This window comes from Zalophus californianus, chromosome 15 (genome assembly GCF_009762305.2).
Source record: "Zalophus californianus isolate mZalCal1 chromosome 15, mZalCal1.pri.v2, whole genome shotgun sequence".
In the NCBI taxonomy this organism is placed as follows: Eukaryota; Metazoa; Chordata; class Mammalia; order Carnivora; family Otariidae; genus Zalophus; species Zalophus californianus.
The window spans coordinates 82,436,728-82,460,493 of NC_045609.1; the positions used below are offsets into that span (position 1 = coordinate 82,436,728).

The 23,766-nt window shown below is 47.5% G+C and overlaps 1 protein-coding gene across 6 annotated transcripts in view; it reads right to left on the reverse strand.

The window, feature by feature from the left end:
* ADAM12 (ADAM metallopeptidase domain 12) overlaps nt 1-23,766 on the reverse strand; it is a 357,064-nt gene that overhangs the window by 42,104 nt on the left and 291,194 nt on the right. For all 6 annotated transcript variants that reach the window (XM_027596330.2, XM_027596333.2, XM_027596331.2 and 3 more), the window contains 5 exons: nt 23,203-23,380; nt 18,250-18,339; nt 16,618-16,813; nt 1,949-2,057; nt 1,643-1,841 (listed from right to left, as the gene is read on the reverse strand). In XM_027596330.2, the coding sequence (XP_027452131.2) occupies nt 1,643-1,841; nt 1,949-2,057; nt 16,618-16,813; nt 18,250-18,339; nt 23,203-23,380 (772 nt within the window). The remainder of the gene's footprint in view (nt 1-1,642; nt 1,842-1,948; nt 2,058-16,617; nt 16,814-18,249; nt 18,340-23,202; nt 23,381-23,766) is intronic.

A 23,766-nucleotide genomic window follows, 5' to 3' on the forward strand; every position in this document is an offset into this window, starting at 1 on the left:
GGGAACTTTTCCAAATTACTGATGGACAAGTACTATCATCGATGACACACACCATCAACACAAATGCTCAGCAGAGGAAAACACACAGTTCCCTTGTATTTATCAAGTCTTTGAGGAGGAAGTAATTTGCTAAATGATACTGGGCTGGTTGCAAGAGTTTAGTCTCATTTTAAAGGTGCCTAATATACTCCAGACTCAAAGGATCAGGCCCTTTATCTCCCGTAAGATGTTACAAATGAGTGGAGTCAGAGGAAAAGAAGTCTAATTTTTAGATTGCAGAAGCATTTCTAATCAAGTAGAACCTTCCTATGGGACGTTCACACTAGTGACACACTTTGAAAAAAGTGCCAGTTGCCCTTGCCCAGAACAACTCCCAGGGCTGCCGGGAATCTTGGCCAAGGGGACGGTCACATTCCAGCTGACAAAACAAACGGAGGTTACAGAGAACACAGCAGGACCCCGGTCAGAATCCCAGCACATGGGTGCCGTTCTCCCAACCCACGAGCAATGCCAAGGACGGCTTTCAAAGAACCTGTGTTCTGCAGGGATGGAGATCAAAGCACATTTAATCTTGCACATGGAGAAAAAAACTCATTGATAAATTGAGCCCTTGGAATTTCGGTGTTCACATGCACCTGGTTCTGGCTTCTGGCTGTTCAGACTACAGTTTAAAAAATGAGTGTTATTCTAATGTCAAGGCCTGAAGAGAAGCTAACATGTGTGGTTAAGGAGACCCCCGGAATGTATATCATGTTTCGGGTATCATCATCCCATTTTCTTTGGGATGAGGCACTTGCAGCTCAGAGTATACGGGGGGACAGGGGTGAGGGTACAGAATTCTTGCCCTGGGGACTCTGCTCAAGGAGCTGAATCCATCTTTCTATTCTACTCTGTAAGCTCCATGTTCGTGAATGATTTCATAATCATTTTGAAGGTGGGGGTCCTAAAAAAAGCATGTGGGGGTTGATTAATCCTCTTTCCTAAAATGTTTTATTAACTTGCTTTCATTTAGCCTGATGAGAAAGTTTGGTGAGAAAAATCAACGTGGCAGAATGTTAAAAAAAAAAAACAACAACTCAGTTTCTTGTTTTGTTTTTTCATTTTTGACTTTCTTTCTAAACCCCCAAATATCTCCGTCTACCTTTCCCCCTGGGCTCCAAAAGACCTCCCTTTGGCTTCAAGCTGATCCTCTCTCTTCCCCTCTCCTATTCTCTCTATGGGGGTCTCTGAAAATACATCTGACTTCCTGTTCTGTCCAGGTGAGAACAAGCCGTCACTGGGCCAAAAACCAAGGCCACATTTCCAAAAACAATATCACATGCTACTGTGTTTCCTTCCAAAGTAATTTCCTGGCTGGAAACACTCATGGCACCCAGAGTGTAGAAATGACTTATTAACACTTAAAGGCTGAGAAACCAAGCTTGATTTCCCCAAATGTGCATCTCAATGGTCAGGCCAGGATCTAGGATTTATTAACTTTGCCTTCTAGGTGCAAAGAACTGGATTCCAGAGACAAAGTTCTAGGAAGGAGGGGATTTAGGAAAACAAACAAACCTCCTAAATCAGTTCTTGGACAGGACGTTTCTCAGCAGGCCCCCTTCCAGACTTACATTTACGCTGCGAATGAACTTTTGGGTCTTACTTTTCCATCTGCACACTTGGTGCCAGCAAGCACAAGCCCGGGGTCCGGCAGGTCATCGCCCAAGTACACGTGGGTCCCGCGGCACAGAATTCGACCTCCTTCCTGCAGTGGGATGTTTGTTTCTATGGAAACGGCATTGGTACCAATGACGGGCCGGCTGGCACCTCCTTGACACTGGATTTTTCCGCATTTAGCATCTCTGGAAGGGAGAGAACAAACAGTCCTCAAAGAGGGCAAGTTTGGAACCGGCCCTGAGCCATGTAGGAAGTTCAAAGTGATGGTGTGCTCAGGTTGTGGGTTCCATACCTCATCTCGCATTTGGCAAAGGAACTCTTAGAGTCTTTGCCACAGTTGCCGTAAGGGTCACCTGCAGAGTTGACTCTCTCAAAGCAGATCCCGGGGGCAGGTTTAGCACCTGAAACAGAAGCAAAGCAGCACGTTCACCTCCCGCAAGTGTTTTTAGTATTTGCTGTTGAACAGCCCCGGGCTTGCAGGTTAATGGGAGATGTGTTTGGTGTGTGGAGAAATCATGCCTGCATCTTGGCTGACTCCTGGTATGAGCTGACCAGTGGCAGCCTAGCATCCTCTCCCGGCTTCGCTCATGGTTAAGCCTGCATTTCATAGCTCACTCTTCTCTAGGGCAGCTATCCAGGCCCAGGGTGCATGCAGCCTCTCAGGAGATGTGGCCTGGCTGTGGGACCAGATCTGACCCAGCACAGAAAGGAGGTGGCTAGCTGGCCGCAGGGACAGGGGAGCTTGCTCACTTTAAGAGCATCTCGCACCTTTCTGGTGAGAAAGCGCAAGCTAGAGCAGGCTCCAAGGAATGATGACTATGTGGGGATGCAGAGAGAGAGAGAGAGAGAGAGAGAGAGAGAGAGAGAGAACAAACAAGCAACACAGAGATCTTACACAACATTTTCAGTCCTGTAAAGCTCCCTATACGAGCAAGCACTGGCTTCAGTTTGTGCCTATGTTAGCAAGGCAGAGAGTGCTCTTGGAGACCAGGGAGGCATAAACCCCAATAGTCATTTTGCACATTATGACAGCACCCAGGAGAGAGGCACATGGGACCAGAGAGCTCAGGACATGGCCATTCTTAGCACATCTCTCAGCCAGGGAAAGAGTGAACGTATGCTTTGGGGTTTGCACTGCCAAAGTTTTGGAGGGTTCTTAGATCCTATGCATAGTGACACCTGTTGAAGTTATGAGAAATGCAGGAAAATGGTCCATACTCTTCGGAATAAACTGTGCCTTGTGGTGTGATCTTGGTCTACCTTCTTTCCTACACTGGTGTCCGAGTGGGGTGCTCCTTCTGATATCACTTCCAGCCTCCAGGATGCCCACTCTCCAGAGCTCACTCTGTCCCTCGCCCTTCTCTGTACCCAACTCTGGGGAAGCTCCATTCGCTTTCCAAGGTGACAACTGACTTATCTAAGATACCAGTCTAACGACGGGCAAGGGAACAGAAGATGTTCTTATTTCTAAAAATGTCTCTCTTTCTTTAACCTGCACCTGATTCCTCTTTATCAGGCAGAGGCAGACATGAATAGCATCTCATTTAAAAAACAACAGACAAATCAAACCAAACAAAACCCTTGCAAGAATTGGGATGGGCAGTGGGTTCCGCCATTAACTTCTGCAGTGAGCTACCTGAGTCCTGAACCTCTCATTTTCCTATTCTGTTTTAAGAATTTATTTATTTATTTGAGAGACAGAGAGAGCACAAGTGGGGGAGGCGCAAAGGGACAAGCAGACTCCCCGCGGAGCAGGGAGCCCGATGCCGGACTCGATCCCAGGACCCTGAGATCATGACCTGAGCCGAAGGCAGACCCTTAACCGACTGAGCCGCCCAGGCGCCCCGCCCCACTCCCCCCCCCACCATTTGTTTGTTTTGAAGCCATATTGAGAGGCCTCTCCAAACTCATTTTTAAGGACATTACCACAACTGGACACAATTCTCTGTCATGGGAAAAGGCGAGGTGCCTGGCTCAGCAGCGTCAGATCCCTTTCCCGGCACTCCAGAGCCCCTTTTCTGTTCACAGCATGATGACACAACCGACTACTGACTACCGTGGATCCATATCTTCCACACTCTTCCGTCTTATTCTTGTGCATCTACCCGGAGGATGGCGAAGGTGAGTCTCAGTGTTGAGCCTGTACTTTGAACTTAAATCAGTCCTGTTTGATGGTACTTTGATCAACATACCTGGATCTAATTGATCAGTTTTAGAAAAACTGGCATCTACGGAGAAAGGGGAACCCTCCTACACCGCTGGAGGGAATGCAAGCTGGAGCAGCCACTCTGGAAAACAGTATGGAGGTGCGTCAAAAAGTTGAAAATAGAGCAACCCTACGATCCAGCAATTTCACTACTGGGTATTTACCCCAAAGATACAAATGTAGTGTTCTGAAGCTGTTTATAGCAGCAATGTCCACAATAGCCAAACTGTGGAAAGAGCCAAGATGTCCATCAATGGATGAATGTATAAGGAAGATGTGGTATATATACACAGTGGAATATTATGCAGCCATCAAAAGGAACGAGAGCTTGCCATTTGCAATGATGTGGATGGAACTGGAGGGTATTATGCTGAGCGAAATAAGTCAATCAGAGAAAGACATGTATCCTATGACCTCACTGATATGAGGCTTTTTTTTTTTTTAAAGATTTTATTTGTTTATTTGAGACAGCGAGAAAGTGAGAGCACATGAGAGGGGGGAGGGTCAGAGGGAGAAGCAGACCCCCCGCTGAGCAGGGAGCCCGATGCGGGACTCGATCCCGGGACTCCAGGATCATGACCTGAGCCGAAGGCAGTCGCTTAACCAACTGAGCCACCCAGGCGCCCCGATATGAGGAATTCTTAATCTCAGGAAACAAACTGAGGGTTGCTGGAGTGGAGGTGGGGTGGGAGGGATGGGGTGGCTGAGTGATAGACATTGGGGAGGGTATGTGCTATGGTGAGCGCTGTGAATTGTGTAAGACTGTTGAATCACAGACCTGTACCTCTGAAACAAATAATACATTATATGTTAAAGAAAAAAAAAAGAAGATAGTAGGAAGGGAAAAATGAAGGGGGGCGGATATTGGAGGGCGAGATGAACCACGAGAGACTATGGACTCTGAGGAACAAACTGAGGGTTCCAGAGGGGAGGGGTGTGGGGGGATGGGTTAGCCTGGTGATGGGTATTTAAAGAGGGCACATATTGAATGGAGCACTGGGTGTTATACGCAAACAATGAATCATGGAACCCTACATTGAAAAAAAATTTTAATTAATTTAAAAAAATAAAAAAAGAAGACCAGCAAGCCTTAAAAAAAAAAAAAAACTGGCATCTAGAATATCAACAACTCAATGGTTGTTTGTATATTCACATGGACTCTATGTACTTATTACTTGCCTGTCTGGCTCTTTTCTTTCTTTCCTTCCTTCCTTCCTTCCTTCTTTCCTTCCTTTCCTTTCCTTCCTTCCTCTCCTTTCCTTTCTTTTCCTTCCTTCCACCCATCCACCCATCCACCCTCCCATCACGTTGCAGACTTCAATCACACACAGATTTATCTGGCACTTACTATCCACCAGGCACTGGGGGCATATTGATTGGTCACCGTGGACAAAACCTCCTGCTTGCTTTAAAGTTGCAAGGAAAAACAAAAAGCAAGCAAATGAGTATATTGCTCTCAAGTCCAGGGGTGGGGAATGTTATGAAGGAATCGACAGAGTGGGAGGGTCCAGGGGGCTATTGTGCTAAGCAGGCTGGTCAGGTAGAGGAGGGACCAGGAGCTGAATTCCACCACTCAATCTAACTAGGGATCCTAAGAGGTAGGTCTCATTATCCCATTTTATGGACAAGAAAACTAGAACCTAAGAGGTTAAATATGTGGCTTAAAGCCAGATATCAGGACTACCTGAGGGTGGAGCTCAGCCTGTCCCCGCTGGTGCTCTGAGGTGTATCGAGGCCCCAGCTGTGCTGGGTCCTGCACGGGCCTTGGGGACAGAGAGAAGACCAACCTGCATCCGCACCCCCCCCCCCCCATTGCTGATTGGAAAGCCGGGCAGGTGCGCAGGGGTAACGGGGCAAGAGCCATGATATTTACTGGCATGCTGCCCAAGTGATTTAGGAGGATACGGGGTATGAGTTCCTGCGGCGTGCTGTAAGGCTGATAAAATGGCTTCATTCCCTCTTTCCCTGCCTCAGAAGGATAAAGGAGCTCCCGCAGTTTCCGGGGGATGCTAAGCTCCTGGGACTGGGGAGGCAGAGTTGTTCTCACTCTGCCACTGATGCTGTGTTGATGCTACAGAGGTTCTGTCACGCTTGCGATTATCAAGTAATTTATCTTCCGGGAAATGTGGCCACTTAGAAAAAAACAACCTTGTTGCAATTCGAATGTATTCATTGATAAATTTGTTTCCTTATAGGTAAAAAAAAAAAGAGAGAGAGAGACAAAAGAGATTTTATATACGTGTGTGTGGGGGGGGGGTAGAGATTTCCCAGCAGTTTCAGACACATGAGCTTGCAAACAGCTGGAAGGCAAGACTGGAGGAGCGTTGGACTGGGGTGTGCAGAGGGGTAAGACCAGGAGGAAGGAAGAGGGAAAGAGACGGGTTGCCACAGCGATTTAAAACAAAGGGGGCAAGTTTGATGTATGAATACCACAGAAAGCGGCTAAAACATGGCAGGAAATCAAGCAAAGGAGTACAAACAGTGTTTAAGCAAGTACGAAACATTTCAGAAGAGAAAACCAACACTAGGTCACCGCTTGGGAATCTGGATCTGGAACTTTGGCAAAACTGGGTCTTCTAGGGCAGGGGGCCTTGGGATTTTAATGCCCCAAATGCCAATGGGCTGCATGGCTTAGAAAACCAGGTGTATGTGTGATGTACTGACTATGAAATCCTTAGAGGCTATAGAAGAGTATTAGTGGTTCCTGATAACTGTGAAGTGCTGGGCATGCCCAAGTAGAAGGCCACCACACACTTAAGGAGAGTTGCCATTTTCCCACAGAGAAAATGGCCCAGAAATGTTGATGGCCAATTTGAACATGTGGATTTTTAGCAACATGGATGACAGAGTCCAGTCTTACAACATAGTGTCAATTAACTTGACGAGAAATATTGAAAAGTCCCATTTTAATGAGGAAATACTACTTTTTCTTTTACTCTCCTATATTGTGAAACTATGCTACTCAGCATCTTTACATTTCTCTTTGGTCTCAAGGTCTGGTTGACTGATCTTTGACAAAGGTGCCAAGAAAGCCCAATGGGGAAAGGATATCTCTTTAATAAATGGTGCTGGGAAAACTGGATCTGCACATGCAAAAGAATAAACTGGACCCTTATCTTCTACCACTGCACAAATGAAGTAAAAAATGGAGTAACAACTTAAATGTAAGACTTAAAACTTATAGTTTCAAGAAAACATAGGGGAAAAGCTCCTTGACATTGGTCTTGGCAAAGATTTCTCGGACATGACACCAAAAACACAGGCAACCAAAGCAAAGATAGACAAGTGGGACTACATTGAACAAAACAGCCTCCTTACAGTAAAGGAAAAATAATCAACAAAATGAAAGGCAAGCTACAGAATGGGAGGAAGTATTTGTAAACCATCTATTTGACAAAGGGTTAATACACAAAATACACAGGGAACTCCTACAACTCAACAGCAAAATAATCCCAAATAACCAGATTAAAGAATGGGCAAAGGAACTGAATAGACACGTCTTCCAAGAAGACATACAAATGGCCAACAGTTATACAAAAAGATGCTCAACCTCACTGATGATCAGGGAGATGCAAATCAAAAGCACAGTGAGATATCACATCACACCAGTTCGAATGGCTAGTATAAAAAAAAGCAAAAGACAACAAATATTGGCGAGGGTGTTGAGAAAAGGAAGCACTTGTACCGTTGAACCATACATTGTGGGGATGCAAACTGAGACGACCTTTGCAAAAAACAGTACGGAAATCCCTCAAAAAATTAAAAATAGAACTACCATGTATCAGTAGTCCCACTTCTAGGTATATATCCAAAAGAGCTGAAATCAGGATCTGGAAGAGATATCTAAATTCCCATGTTCACTGCAACATTATTCACAATGCCCAAGACATGGAGCCAAACTATGTCCATTGATGGACGAATAGATAAAGAAAATGTAGTATATGCACAAAGCTGAAGATTATTCAGCCTTAAAAAAGAAGGAAATCCTGCCATTTGAAACAACATGGATAAACCTGGATGACATTACACTAAGTGAAATAAATCAGACACAGAAAGACAAATACTGCACAATCTCACTCCTATGTAGAATCTGAAAAAGTCAAACTGATAAAAGCAGAGAGTAGAATGGTGGTTGCCAGGGGCTGGGGGAAGGGGGGAGCTTTGGGGAGGCATTAGTCAAAGAGTACAAAGTTTCAGTTATACAAAGTAAGTCTTAGAAATCTACTGTACAACAGAGTCTATAGTTAGTAATACTGTACTATATACTTAAAATTTTGCCAAGAGGGTAGATCTTATGCTAAATGTTCTCTCTCTCTCTCTCTCTCTCTCTCTCTCTCTCTCTCTCTCACACACACACACACACACACACACACACACACACACACACACACACATAAATGAAGGGGTTAAGAGGAAGAATCTTTTGGAGATGATGAATATGTTTATGGCATGGATCATGGTGACAGCTTCTTGGATGTATACTTATCTCTAAACTCATCAAGGTGTATATACATTAAATACAGCTTCTCGTATGTCAATCATACTTCAGTAAAGTGGTTAAAAACAAGTCTGTTTTCCATAGCACATCCTCTGTACTTCTAGCTCATTTGGATGCTGACCTTTTTATTTTGTTGTGATGTTGTCACTGGAAATCTTATTTTTAGTACAAGTACCCATTCCTCCAATAGTGAGTCTTTTGATTTTGCTTTTTTTCTATTTGCTCAGCAGGTGTATATTCATGATCTCTATAACCTAATCATTCATCTTGTTGCTTGTCAAAGTGATCTTTTAAAAGCTCTTTTACCAGAATAAAAAAAAAGTGGAGGCATGAAGTCACACTCTAGGCACAAACAGGTGATAAATGTCCTTGTCTTTTCTTAAACCCAATTTTGTCAGTCAATGTCAACAAACCTCCTAAATAGCACTGATAGACGCTCATGAGGTCCAGTGTGCCTTTCTGACTGGACTGTGAGAGTCAAAAGACATGATTGAGAGATTAAGAGGTTGGTAGTGAACCATTCTTTCTGATGGATAGTTTTTTGGGGGTTTCCATGCTTTGTATCTGGGCATGTATGAGATCTAAGGAAAACATTGAATGTTTATCAAATTTCAATTGCTTGTGGAAGGCTCCTCCCCTTTGGTCTCTATAATCAGCCACGCTGCAGAATTGGAAGAGCAAGGGTTTGGGACAGAGAATAAGATAGGCTGATCTGATGTCGACCCTACATACCAAAGGACCCTGGTAAAGTGATATATGCTCTAGAGACTCTGTTCCCTCATTTGTAAAATGGGGACAAGGCCATCCCTTCACCCAAAGGTGCTGTGAGGACTTCTTGAATCCCTAACGCATAGCAGTCTCTCAGTAAACCTGAATTATAATAAGGACAGCCATCAATCACGGGGAAGAGGAAGTCTGGCTCCTGGGCATTAAGAATGGGAGGATGCACGAGGGAGAAGAGAGCTCCTTGCGTCTGGCCATGTTTACAACACTTACCGTACTTGTAATAGTTCACGATTACGTCCATAAGGGCGTTACATCTGTCTGCTTCACAGATGATTGTCCCCAGTGCCTAGCACATCATAGGAAACCAATGAAGAGTGCTGAATGGCTAGATAAGTAATTGCTGAACCCACCTTGAGACACAAGGGGGAAGAGAATCTCCTTTTCTGAAACCCTGGGAGGTTTTGTACATACTTTGTATGTTCAGTAAAAACTACAGTTGAAGTTAAGGACTTCAACTTCCCTACACCTCTCCCCTCCTTACTCATTTCAGTGTGTGAGGCTCCCCACTGCCCCAAGCCCTGTGCTTATTCTGGGCACCCTCCCAGCCTGCTCTGGGCTGGGCTTCCCGAGCCCCATCTCACTGCACAGGCCCATGGCACCATCTTGAAAGAGGCAGTAGGAGGTCTCAAGTACAGACCCTTGAGTATGAGTCCTTTTATACTCTGGGGACACAGGTCACCTTCCCTATAATTTCTTTCCTCACCCTTAAACAAACCAGCACACGCACTTGAAGTGGATGAGCATATTTTAGGTCACCAACATGCCATCTGTTGAGTCCCGCCATTATTAGGCATTGTGCTGCGTTCAGCATGCAGGATCTTTAATCCGTCTAACCACCCTGTAAAGTCTACATATCCCATTTCACAGATTTAAACACCACGGCTCAGTGTTCTAGCAACTTGCTGAAGATGTTAATGTTGAGTAAGTGGTAAAACCCAGTGGACAGGGGTGGTGCCTCAAGCCTGCACAGAGCAGGTGTGTGCCAAGAATGAATGAGTGAAGAGCCACGAGGAACACAGTTTGGGGAAGGCACGTCATGTCTCAACCGCCCGCCCCAGAGGAAGTCAACTGCAATTTCTGTAGAACAAAACATCTTGGGTAAGCGAATGCTGTCTCCTGGCTCATCTTTTCCGTGGCTCCGGATTTTCATTTACTCATTTAAATCAGAGGAAGTATTACCATGCTGTCCGATGAGGGAAGAAGACATAAGGTCATCAGGAGACAGAGGTTTCGCAAATACAGGTAAAGTAAGAAACTGTATGGGCAGGACAACCAGAAAGGGAGCTTGGCGCTGACCTTGGGAGCAGAGACAGCTCTTGCTTTCAAAGAACACATCATTAAGGAAGGAGAGTAGGAGCCACGAAGCCCAGAGACAAGTCCTGAGCACCTGGGCTCAGGCCAGTTCTGATAGCGGAGCAGGGCCCAGCCAAGTGTTGCACGGGGCTTTCTCTTAGAGACAGAATGGTCAATAATTTCAGAAGTGTAAATGACTTCTACCCACTGGGGAGAGGTTACGAAGGCACAGAGATTTGGGTTCAAAGTTGCCACGCTTAAAAATGTCTGTCTTCACGTTTTCACGAAAAGATTTCATGTCTGTCTCTTGGAAAAAATGACAACAGTGTTCTTATTGCTACAATAGTGCATCAACTCACAGCCTTTGAATTCTTAATAACAGAACACTTAGATGTTTTGCCATTATCCAAAGATAAAATTTAGCCTTTCAGAGGGAATTTTGACATCCCACTGTATTTTACAATTACCCAGAAAGTGATGGGTTTTAATTACCAGTTTTATCTTCAGAGGGATAAAACTTATATTTGTAATTGTAGTTTGCAAGTTCCAATGTCATTGTGTCTTTTGAAAGAGAGATGATGACATCTTGCATTAAGCCCACAATTTACTTGATCTAATCTTTTCCTTGAAATGACTCTATATGCAAAGGCACTTCTCGCATTTGGGCGGATGGGCTCCTCCCTCCCTGTCACTAACTGTCCCGCCCCCGCTGCGCATACCTGCAGACAAAGGCCCTCTTTCGAAGGACTGAAGGCTCTCCGGTTGTCCTCATAGTGCTCCCTCGCTCTACTCCAAACTGACCTTTGCGTTCAATGGAAAATGGAGCCCAAATGGACAAGTTTTATCACTTCCTTCTCACGCAGTGGGACCAAAGGGAGACTCTCTTGTCTCTAGACGATAGGACTCTTGGCAAAAGTATCTTCTCTTCCCATCATGCGTCACCAGAGTTGTAGATGATTAGTAAATGTACTGCCCCAGGTGTATCATAATAACACAAACTCATTTAAACCAGCCTTGCAGATAAACACTGAATATTTACCAGCCCATAAAAATTGTCTGGCCAGCTCACACTGCATAAATCAAGTGACACTATTTTCTGGTGAGTGATAAAATAGATAAAACTAACATATTTCAGGACTTCCCTGATGCAAATTGTTTGTGGCTCTAGACACGTAGTTATCCGTAAGATTAATTTCCAAGTAACGCTTTCAGTAAGCATGGTGCAGATAAACAACGTTGGCAAAAGTAAATTTTCTGCCTGAAGAAAAATATCCAGCTGTATTTCAGAAGGAATAAAGGTCATATCACACGGACAGAAAATCTTTGTGGCTATTAAGATGAAACTGGACTAAGGGAGCTAAGCACAAGTTACAGTTGGAACTGCAGATAACATTTCTGTGCCTGACATCAACCTATTAAGCCTTGAGAGACAACATTTGTGGAAGAAGAATCGGGGGCCAGGGGAGGGAAGAATTTAAACTCCTCGCCAACAAGAACATTATCAACACTAATTAGGAAAAGAAACAAATGAATGAAAACCCCGAAAGGTATTCTAAAAGGGTATTACTTTGCTAGCGAGGAGTTGGTTGCAGGCATATGTTTTGAATTTTCTATCATTCTATTTGTAGAAAGATTTGGAAGCAGGATTATTTTATTGAAATACAATGCCGGATTGAGAAAAGTCTATTTCAAAAGGGAATAGTTAGCTGGAAGGGAGGGCTTTATCCGGCCAGCATTTGGGCAGCCAGGTCTGGAGACTGACGGACGTCCTGAGCATAACTGGATGCTTCCGGATGACTCGACAGTTTGGTCGGGTCACTGGGGTGCACGTGGCACAGGCCAGCAGAGCAGGAGCCCGATGACCCTGGAGCTCTGAGTCACTGGGCCTCAGAGGGGAATGAAAATGACCCTCCAGCAGATGTGGTCCAGAGCCCAGAGCATTTGCTAAACCATGGGGAAATGAAATACGGCAAATCTATTCCTGACAATAAATTTTCCCTCTCTGAATCATGGAAAGCTAATTTAAACCAAGCACCATAATACAGCATTAGAATTCTCTCAGCCTGGTGCCTCTCGCTGGCGAGGATCCTGGCTGTGGAAGTCACCCTGGCCCCCAGGATCGTGAGGGTCACATCCTGACTCTACTCCAGGTCCAGGCGAGAGCACAGAGGGACTGTGGGAAGTAGGTGGCTCTGGCAGAATCAGGGCTCTTGAGTCAGCATCTTACAATAGCTGGACACCAATGATTATTTAAGGAATGAGAGGATGGGGTGACAAATGAGGATCTCTGCTCTCCAGGTCACGGTCCAAGCTCTGGACAAGACGAACGGCCTGCAGTTCCCTGGAATGCACCCCCTCCAAGTGTTTCTCTGCACCTCGACCCCTGCTATTCCGTGTGCAGGAAATACTCTTCTCCTCCCACCCCTGCTAAACAACGTCTCCAGGGCCACCTCATCTAGGATGCCTTCCGGTTGGCTCCACACCTCACTCTTGAGGGCTGAGCCCTCAATCTTCCGTGCCCCACCACATCCCAGCACTCACTACAGCCCCAGGATGTGAGCATCTTGCTCACTAGACAGTGAGCTTCCTGTGAGCTCAGTCATATCTTCTTTCTAGAGTTCAGACCTACTAGGCGCCACACACCTAGCACGTGACAGCACGTGATGTATTACACACGATAGGCCGGCCATAGGCTGTGTTCGAGGACAGCAGTATACCCCGGGGGTAGGCATATTACAATCCCCATTTTACAGATGAGGCCCAAGGTTGGGCAGTTTGTTGAAGGCCACCTCATTAGTAAGTGGTCTGTTCAAGGACTGTGGTAGGCAGAAAAAGGGCCCCCCAAAGAGGCCCACGTCCTGATACTCAGCACCTGTGAATATGTCACCTCACATGGCAAAAGGGACTTTGAGGATGTGATTAAGTTAAGGATTTGGGGAGGATCGATTCTCCTTAATGGTCTGGGTAGGTGCAATAGGATCACAGGGCCCTTATAAAAGGGGGACAGGAGGCTCAGACACAGAGAAGATGGGACGACAGAAGGAAAAGCCAGAGAGGGAGAGAGATTGGCAGATGTGTGCCGCTGGCCTTGAAGATGGGGGCTGGGGGGGGGGGGGGGGCTGAGTCCAGGAATGCAGGTGCCTTGGGAAGCTGGAAGAGACACAGAAATGTCCTCTCCCCTAGAGCTTGCGAAAGTAACGCTGCCCTGCCAACATCATTTTAGGACTTCCAACCCGCAGAACTGTAAGATGACAAATTTGTGTTGTCATAAGCCACTACGTCTGTGGGGATTCGTTAGCAGCCCCAGAAAACTCGTACAGTACCCTTGACCTAGACAGTAGGGCAGTTGCTCCGACATGGAAGGAAAGGAGCATACTGCATTCACGGAGGAGGTGGGCAAAGGCCCTTCTGAGGAGATGTGGAGGCCATGGCTAGCTCTACCCGCCCCACCCCCCTCGCCCCGAGGAAGTCTGCACGGCGATCGGAAGGACCGAGAAAGGATTGGCTGAAGTGCACCGAGCCCTGGGAAGTCACAAGCCTGAGGTGGGTCCCCCCGAGCTTGTCACTTCCAGGAACTCTGAGCACCCCTGACGCCAGGGAGGCTTAGTCCGCAGGCTTGTCACTTCCAGGAACTCTGAGCACCCCTGACGCCAGGGAGGCTTAGTCCGCAGGCTGTGACCCTCTCACAGCAAATGTACCACGGCCCGGGCAAAGGCCTCCTCAGTCCTCAGGGGGAGGGCCGGGAGAGAAGAGGCAGGCTGGGAGCTCCACAGCAGCAGCCCTCCTCAGCAGGGGCGCCGGCCCCCAGGCAGTCAGGCCTCCAGCCTCACTGTCAGCCACCGGGATGCAGGTAACTTCCTACTGCTCTTACTTTTGAAAAGCTCAGGGCATGAGTCAGGTTGTCAGTTTGCCTGCCTGTCTGGCGTGCTCGCTCTCTCTCTCTCTCTTTCTGGTCAGGCAGCTTGAGAAGGACTCATCTGATGAGACAATAAATACCAGCCTTGGTCACCAAGAATCTGAGGCGTGCAGCCAGCTGAGTCACACAGTGGTGGTGGCTCAGAGAGAGCCGTGGAGTTCCATCTGACCTCACTTTGGAAATGGGGCCAGACGCTGTAATATAGCAGGGCACCAAAGAGCACATTTTACTCCAAAAGCTCCAAGTGCTGTGTGTGCTCTGGCCACAGAATGCTTTTTTGGAAGGGAACATTATAACAGCCCCTGTAACTCAAGAAGGGGGAGATTACTGAGTCCGGAGAAAGGCTGGGAAGGAATGGCCACTAGGGATGCTTTAGGCCACAAGGATTTGGCCTGCAGCAATTGCCACTGTCCCAAAGTGACCTCACTTGGCTAAAAGGTGTCTGAAGTCACGAAACCATTCAGAGCCCATCCAACCACCTGACACGTGTATAGTGAGTGCCTTCTTTGTGCTTGTCATCGCAAGGCAGTCACCCGGTGTGAGATCGAGAGACCCTACCCTGGCCCGAGGGCGCCATGGCCCAGCGGTGAGGAGGCCAGCACGGAGGGCTGGTCAGGGTCCCGAGATGAAGCACAAGGCCCCAGATGCCACAGGCCTCCTCCTTCTGTGCCCAAGTGGATTCACAAAGCCCGAGGAGCAGTGGGAGCACTCACAGATACTAAGAACAGGCTGCATCAGCCCCTTGTTGCTGCATTCGTGCCGCTCCTTCTTGCCCCGTAGGGAGGTCCGAGTACAGAGGGGCACCTTTGGCTGGTGGGGCAGTGGGCTCCATGGCAGGACCCGACCCTCAGAAACGTCTGTCCCTGCTCTCCCTGCTTGCTCACCACTTCCACATCACACTGAAACCAAAACCTCACAATGAAAGTCTGACAAAGGCCCATATCGGATTTCCCTCCCCCTGGAGCTTGCCTGGCTCTCTGCTTGGCTGACCACAGTGGCCTTGCCATAGCTGGTGTCCCTGGCCAGCCCTGAGGTCACCTCTGAAAGGCAGTGGGAGGAGGGAGAATGACAAGACAGGGTGGGGACCGCACTCTTAGAAAGTGCTCTCCGTGGGATTTATTGCTGGAATCCTGGAGCTGGAAAGAGGCAGCAAACCCTGGGGTGGGGAATCCACTGGGCCCTGGCTGTTCCCCAGGGCCCTGGACCTTTGGCCCCAGAAGATGGGTCAAAAGAGGAGAGACATGCCTAGAGGACCGATTATTCCCTCTTTTGCATCCAAGCATCCGTTTGACTGTGGCGCTTCTGTGGAACTTTGCTCTAGACCTGGCTCTTTGGTGTGACTGCCCAGCCTGTGTTATATCACCCTGCCTTTGGGCCAACTGGCCTGGGTTCAAATCCCAGCCTCACAACCTCATGAGACTGACTTCCAGTCTCTGAATTTGAGCTTCACTTCCTCTAAACTGTAGTCATTGTCCCTATCTCTAAGGTTGGGAATTAGAAGGGACAAGTCATACTGAGCATCTGGCCCAGCATCCCCTACCCAGGAAGCAGCGAGGGGACAGCCTCTAATGACCCCAGCAGCTGCTTCCTGACTAACTGCCCATCTGGGCACCTTTTTTGGAACACACAAGTCCATCCCTCTGCTTTTAGAACCAAAATGGCTTTCAAGGCTCTTCAACACCCGTGTCCGCGTTCTTCCTCTGAGCTCTGGTATCCAGGCCGCCCATCCCAGCAGTGCCTTCCCTGCACCTTCCCATCCGAGGGCCAGCTTGCTGCTCCTTGTGTCAGGAGCAACCCCTCCCTGTCCTTCCTGGTCACAGACTACTCATGCATGAAGTCCGCAGCGACTTTCTCTTTGGCATCGCCAGCCTTTGGTTGGGGTCCTTGTTTGAGCACCAAGAAGCACTTACACATAATCAGAGCGGATGGAAGGTTCTGTCCGTCTGCCCGACTACCTGTGAAGCTATCTGAGACCAGGGCTCATGGCTGATTCTTCCCCGTCACTCCCTTGGGCACACGATAGGTGCTCACGCACTGGACCCTCTCCTCACTGGACCGCATTGAGGCCTCAGGACAGGCTCTGGGCAGCACCCGTTTTCGCCTGCCTAGTGCCCGGCGTGGCCCCAGACCTACCAGGAAGCCACTCTCTGTAGCTGAGTGGAGGGAAGCTTTGTAGATGGTGCACTGCAGCAGTCATGCTTCTGGAGAGCGAGCGAGCTCCCCAGCCCCAGTGCCACGCGCCCACTGGTGGCAGCCGCCTACCTGGTCCCCAGAGTGTGACACACTGCTGCTCGTGGGTCTGACAGATGCCGCTGTGGCAGTAGCCGTCCACCCCCTGACACGGGTGCCCGTCGTGCAGGTACACGTTGGCGGGGCAGCGTGGGCTGGCTCCCGTGCAGAACTCTGGGAGGTCACAGGAATTGCTGGAGTCCCTGCACGCTGTCCCTGCAGGTTTCAGCTGGAAGAAGAGGCTGTTTATAGGTTGTGTGCTGCAGGAGAGGGGGAGCCGCTTCCCAGCAGCACCCCAGGGGCAGAACAGAGCAAGGCCACCCTCAGGAAGCCCCACATAAAAGGGCAAGGATTCCAAAGCAAGAGACACACAGAGAGTCAAACAGAATCTTGCTCTGGGCTCTGGGGTTCACCTTTCCACTATGGGGGTGCAATCAAGAGCTGCTTTTTCATTTCATGCAACACTAGGATTTTCTGCTGAGCAGACGAGCTGACGGCTGGCACCTGTCTCCTCAGAGGAGGAGTGGGAAGGGAGTGCTGGCTGACGGGCTCCTTCATTCTGAAGAAGATCTCCGGTGGCCAACACTGTCACGTGTTTTATGACGACGTGTGCACTTAACGGTGTTACCGCTGTGGCCCAGATGACAAAAATCATCCCAAGGGCCTGGTCACAATAATATTTCACTTTGTCATCAAATCATGGAGTTGGAAACCTGTCTGCAGGACTTCATGGGGAGGAGGAGAGAAGAGGCGAAGCAAGGGAGCAACGAAAGATGCTCAGAACCACTGGCCAGCGCCTCATCATTTCATGGTTGAAGACACGAAGGCTCAGAGTGGCTGGTCAGAGGCCACACAGTCAGCGGCCCTCCTTCCCCCCCTTGTCCCCAACACTCTCCCCCACCAGCAGCCATGTGCCAGGGGTGTCAGCTTCCTTGAACAATCCCCCAGAAGTTAGTCACAAGTTAAAAGGGCAGGAGGGATATTTCAAGCCGGATGTAAGATGGTGCAATGCACTTCTGAATCACTGGGCTCTCATGGGGGAGCTAAGAGGGAGTTTCCTGCCAGCAGAAGGCCAAAATCAATTGCTTAATTAAAAAAGAAATAAAGTCTACCCTTGGAATCTTTGCATCAAAAGCTCAGGCTTCTAGTCAGATCTCAGCTCTGAATAATGAGACCGACACTGCAATGGCCAAAGTAAACCCAGTCATGGCAGCAAGGACAGGCAAGGCAGGAAAGTGCCGCGGTGGGCCGGGCTGGCCAGCACCTTGTGCTAGGAAGACGTCAAGATGGAGATGTTGACCTAAGACCCCTGGAACAGCCCACATGGCTTCTTAGCCCAGTGGGCAGATGCTCCCAGCTCTCCACGTGTTCCCATTAGGGTGAGGGGATGTCAAGCACCTCCAATGGCACAACGGGCATATTTAACACTGAGCTGGAGATTTTTGGCACAGTTGCTTTCAACCCACAAATAAAGTACTTACCACAGATGACTCAGCACTGAAGTGTGCATTTCTCACGAAGATCGGGTGACAGTAAGATCAGGCAGTGGGGGACACTGACTTGTGCTGTAAGGGGTTATAGTTTTCACAGCACAGGTGTCACGTGTCCGGCCTCAGAGTGGAACCCGCTGAACCAGGGGGTGGCCATGGGGCCAAGAGAACTCACCTGGCAGTCTTCACAGCACAGCCCGTGCGCGCACACAGCGTCTGGCTTCAGCGTGCACGTGGTGGCGTTGCAGCAGAGATTCATACATTCCTGCAGAGGGGAGGGGGGTTCGTGGGACACGGTCGTAGGTCGTAGGGGGCAACTGCTCATGGAAGGCAGGGACCGTCAAGGGAAGGAAGAACCAGAGGGCCTGGCCCTTGAGCTGCAAACCAGCCTGACTGAGAGTATCTTCATCTGTAAGAAACCTAAGCCTCTGGTGAGTGCTTATGAACTGATGGGGTGAGTCCCTGGAAAGAGTCAGTAGCCCTCAGTGCCTTTTGTGAAGGGCCAGGGAGCCTGTGCAAGAAGGCTGGCTACTGAATCCAACCAAGTGGGCTGTGGCTGGGGCTCTGTAGGGAGCTCTTGGATGCATGCGGGGCTTATTGCTGTGAACCGTATCAGGATCTTTGAACTTACTTATATACAGAGATGCATACCACCGTAACTCTTCAAATACCGACCCCTTTTCACCTGGAGCATGCCGGCAGGAAATGAAGTCCAATCAGTGTGTTTGGATCACAGTTCCCTGCAATCCTACCAAATGGTGTGGCCAAGACTCCTGCTAGCACAGGTGGGCTGCCTCACCTGACAAGGCACCTGTCAGGTCTGAAATGCACAGTACAAGGACCAAGATCACTGGAAGGTCTGTAGGCTGTGCCCACTGATTCGCAAGGGATTTAAACAGATCAAATATTAGATGCATTATTCCCTCTGAAATGAGAGAAAATTACCTCCTTTCTTAAGCTGTGCTTTACAAGTACCTGCTTTTTTCTAACAAAAAACCCTATAGGGGATGGACATCTTTGCTTAGCTGTCTACAAAAGGTCTACACATATTATCTAGTGTATTCATGAAGTCCTTGTACTTTAAAACATCCCAATAACTTGGAGTTTACACATTTTAGAAGAAACTGAATTATCAGAAGGAAGAGTTCATAGGGTCTTTAGTGTTAATTTATAAATGTCCTTTATTTAGTATATGACACAAGCAGAAGAATGTATATACTATTAGCTAGTGAAGCCAACCATGTACTATTTTTTTTATTTTATTTTTAAAGGATTTTATTTATTCATTTGAGACACAGAGATACAGAGAGAGAGAAGAGAAAGCATGAGCAGGGAGAGAGGCAGAGGGAGAGGGAGAAGCAGGCTCCTTGCTGAGCCAGGAGCCCGATGCGGGGCTCGATCCCAGGACCCTGGGATCATGACCTGCGCTGAAGGCAGACGCTTAACCATCTGCGCCACCATGTACTATTTTAAGAATGTAGTCGTTTACTCCTGAAAACCATCTTCTGTAAATGAATTTATCATTAGTATTATAAATGCAATTAATAGCATTTTGTTGATAATCAAGAAGATTTAGGACTATCCCAGATCTCTGAACTGTACCCTGCGTAAGACTGTGAATTATGCTCTCATTTGGTGTTTACCATTTGCCCCTATTTTATATACAACCAAAGTTATTAAATTTTAAATTTGTTCAAGGACTTTATAAACATCCGGAGTGTATAATATACACAATAAGATAAAAGTGCCAACCAGAAGTCATAGCTGTAACTTTCATGACAGTAATGGTTTCTAACTCATGGACTTATAATCCTATAAAGTTTAGGAACTTGGTTTTTTGTTGTTTTTGTTTTTGTTTTTGTTTTCAAAGGAGTCCATTGATTGCATTCCTGACCAGTACCATCAAATATACAGCAATGTCATCCTGCTCATTAAGGTCTAAATGGCTCTACTAATGACACACTAACCAAATTACAGATTTCCTTGAGCTACTAAGTTAAATCGGCTCTCTGAAAACTGGGTCCTAAGATTCTTGGAGAACTACCTCCCCCCACCCCTGACCAAATCACCAAACAATATAAGCAGCTGCTCAAATGGAAATGCAGCCAAGCAGAATGGCTTTGACTTCAAAGGGGATTGATAATGTGAGAAAGATAACTAAGTTTAAAAGATATTTGCAGGCTACTGGCATTCTATTGACTTTAAACAAGGAGATAAGGCTGCTTTCCCAACCCTGTGAGTGGGATGAATGAGTGAGTTGTCAGGATATCCTTATGGTGGATGTAAATCCCATGCCCTGTATGGAAGGCTTCAGCAGCCACTTGCCTTCGTAACTGCCCAGGATCTATTTCTTCCGCAGTACTGTATTTATCAGAAGAGACAAATTCTTCATCTGCTGATACATTTATTATTTTAGTACTCAATAGAAAAGTTCAACAGAGCCAATGAACACTAAGTTTCCAAAGAAAAAAGAGTAATGAAGCCATTAGAGAATGCTGCAAAAGCCCTGTCCTTCTTGGGTTGTGGGCAGTAGACCCACATTCTTCATCACTGTGCTCTGGGATGTCTAAGGTGCATCTTCTTGAAAACAGTGTAGATTATATCCAGGAGCAAGAGGGCAGAAGCTGGGCTCAGTTGTACGCTGGGGAAGTGGTTCTGATCCCATTTGCTCGCTGATGTGGTGATACACCCAGTCCTTCTTTGGGGGACGGGGGTGGGTGTGGGCCAATATGAAGCACAGATGTAACAAATATTTCCAGGGCCTGAGCACTGGGAAGGTGGGTAGAGAGCCCAGGTGAACTGAGCCCAGGTCTGACTAAAAGTCTTGGTCAAAGCAAGTTGGAAACTGGATATGGGTTGTTACATTGTTAGATGCAGTTTGAAAAGCAAAAACTAAAGAACTGCAAATTGAAGCAAAAACCTTGCCCATGACTTTGAAAGATTTCTTGAACCAAAGGACTTTGGATGAGGAGAATGACAGTTCTCTTCAAATACCAAGAAATTATCTGTGAAATAAGGACCCTAACCACAGATATATACAGCTGGGAACTATGTGCAGACAAAATAGGGTTCTTCATAAGGAAGGGGGTTTGATTTAATCAGTGCTGCCCTGCGATACAGTATCCTGCCTGGAGAGATAATAAGCACCCAGCCAAAGCTGAATGCCTCCTCGATGGAGGTGAAGCTGAGGATCACATCAGTGGCTAGCAAGTTTCAAGCACTCAAACATTTGCTGATGTGATGGTGGTAGCAGGGTGCTGGTGGAAGGGATGGTGTGGGTGGTAGTAAGGGTGGTGATGGTAGTGATGATGGTGGTGGGATGGTGGTGGTGGCAATGATGATAGTGGTGGTAGGGATGGTGGTGGTGGGGTGCTGGTGGTGGCAGTGATGCTGGTGGTTGGGATAGTGGTGCTGGCAGTGATGATGGTGGTAGAGATGATAGTGGTGGCAGTGATGATGGCATTAGGGATGGTGGTGATGAGGATGATAGTGGTTATGATAGGGTGATAATGGTGGGGTGGTAATGGTGGGGTGGGGGTGGTAATGGCGAGGGTGGCAGTAGTGCCCATGGTGGTACTGGAATATGGAGCAAGTGACTGCTGGTGGTCATTCTAAACCTCAGAGTTCATGACTCTATGAAGAGCTGTCAAATTTATTTAGATTAAATAAAGAATTATGAGGACTTCAAATCAAAGACAAACCGTTTTAAGGCCACATGACCTCTCCTGAGAACTAGGGATAATTTAAACTAATTTTGTTTTTCTTCAAGTAATTAACAAAGTCTCTAAGGAATTTCCCCTTTGAATACCCCATCCCATGACAGTTTCAAGTTTTCCTCCACTAATCTTAAGAAGAGTTTCTATAGCCCCATGCATGAGGATTTGCTCCCGTACAGCAATCACCCTCAGCATGTTGTGAGCACAATTTCTGCTGCTCTGGACGGAGCTGTTATCAAGGATGAATCCCGGGTTTGGAAAGGGCACACAGACATTTGATGGGACCACCCCTATAAGCCCCATCCCCTAGTATTTATTCACTCCCGACATTCTTCCAGAAATGGCCAGACTGAGCCCCAGATCGGTCCTGCTGGTATAGGAAACCACAGAGTCTTGGAGATGAAGCAGATGAAGGAGATTCTACAATCAGTTGCCTGTCTGATAAACACAGGAATCCGAGGGATAGCCCAGGGTCTCTGCACATTTCCTTCCACCCCAGAACCCCCTTTCAGAGCAGCTCTCCAAAACATGCTCTTCCTAAGCCCTCTCCAAGCCTGTCTGTGCATCCAGCTAAGCCCGTCTTGAACCCGTCTGCCATTCCAGCTTGCATCAGCTCTCAGGGAGGGAATCCCACATGCAGACGGCTTGCAATACAAACTGCTTGCTTTGATTTATATTAAACACAACCCCCTCCAAGCTTCTAGGAGGCACTTGTTTTTACCAGGAGGTCTTACTGTGTCCTGTCTTTCTCTTTCCTTCTCAAGATAATTCAGAGATTAAAAACTGGCTGCTATCATTTTTACGTTGATTAACTTTATCTTGGGCCCTACGGAAACAAGAAATTTTCCTGACATTGGCTGGGAAACAGGGCTCAGTAAGCCATTTGCTGGATAAAATTGTTCCCTGCTTTTGCTAACAAGCGAGGATGCAGAAGCCTGGAGCCTCGGCTTGTGCATATAGAGGAGGCTGTGGCATTAGGCAGAATCACAACGTGGGCGGGAGCTCTTGGTTCAAAATGAATGTTGCTTATTCAAATTCCCCTCTGGTTGCTCGCCTTACAAAGAGAAAGAAAGGATGCTTATTAGCCATCTGAAGCTAGCATCCCAAAGCTTTCTTCTCTGTTACACTCAGAGCTAAATGCTTTTTTTATTGTTTCTGTCCTCATCTCGCCTCCCCTACATGGTGTCCTTCAATAGAGAAGACCCCTTATCATTTCAAACCAGTGCTATGACTTCTGTGCCATCGTTACAGTTCGAGAGGGCCACCCTGGCTTGTGCGGCTGTTCAAGGTGGCCGTTTAGGACTTTCCATCCTGAGTTTCTAGCACTTTCATTCTGCTGTGTCATTCTTCCATGTGCATGCTCTTTTGTTAGCCATGGCCGCGAGGCAATGGTCCCGGGATGGGTCTCTTACCTCGGGCTCCCCACAGTCACACTCCTCTCCTTGTTCCACGTAGCCATTCCCGCACTTCTGGCCCCCGAAAGACTGCTTCACTTCCGGCAGGTTAAAGAGGCACATCCCCACGCCCTTCTCCAGGCTGACCTCCAGGTCCTTCTTGCTACAGCTGCTGAACACCATGGGGAATGGGAACCTGTGGGGAAGAGCTGGGCCAGTCAGTTGTCAAGGCACAGAATGGGCAGGTGTTCATGGCACCTGCTGACGACACCTGCCCACCTGTCCGCTGTTAGTCTCCATAAACAAAGGCTTAACGACCTCGCACAGAACGAGGCACGTTCGGCTACCTCCCGAGATCTGCTCCTGGACAGTGCCAATGTTACCAAGGAGGAGGTGCTCTATCAAAAAAGAAATGATCTTTTGACAGTTTTCAAATCAACAAATTTAGCCAGAATGTCATTATGGACAACTATTAATGGTTCTGTATGAAACGATACAATGAAAAATGAATTCTTGGGACCTGCAGCTTCCATAGAGTATGAACACATACCGATGTCTGTATTGGAAAGTACAAAGGAGACA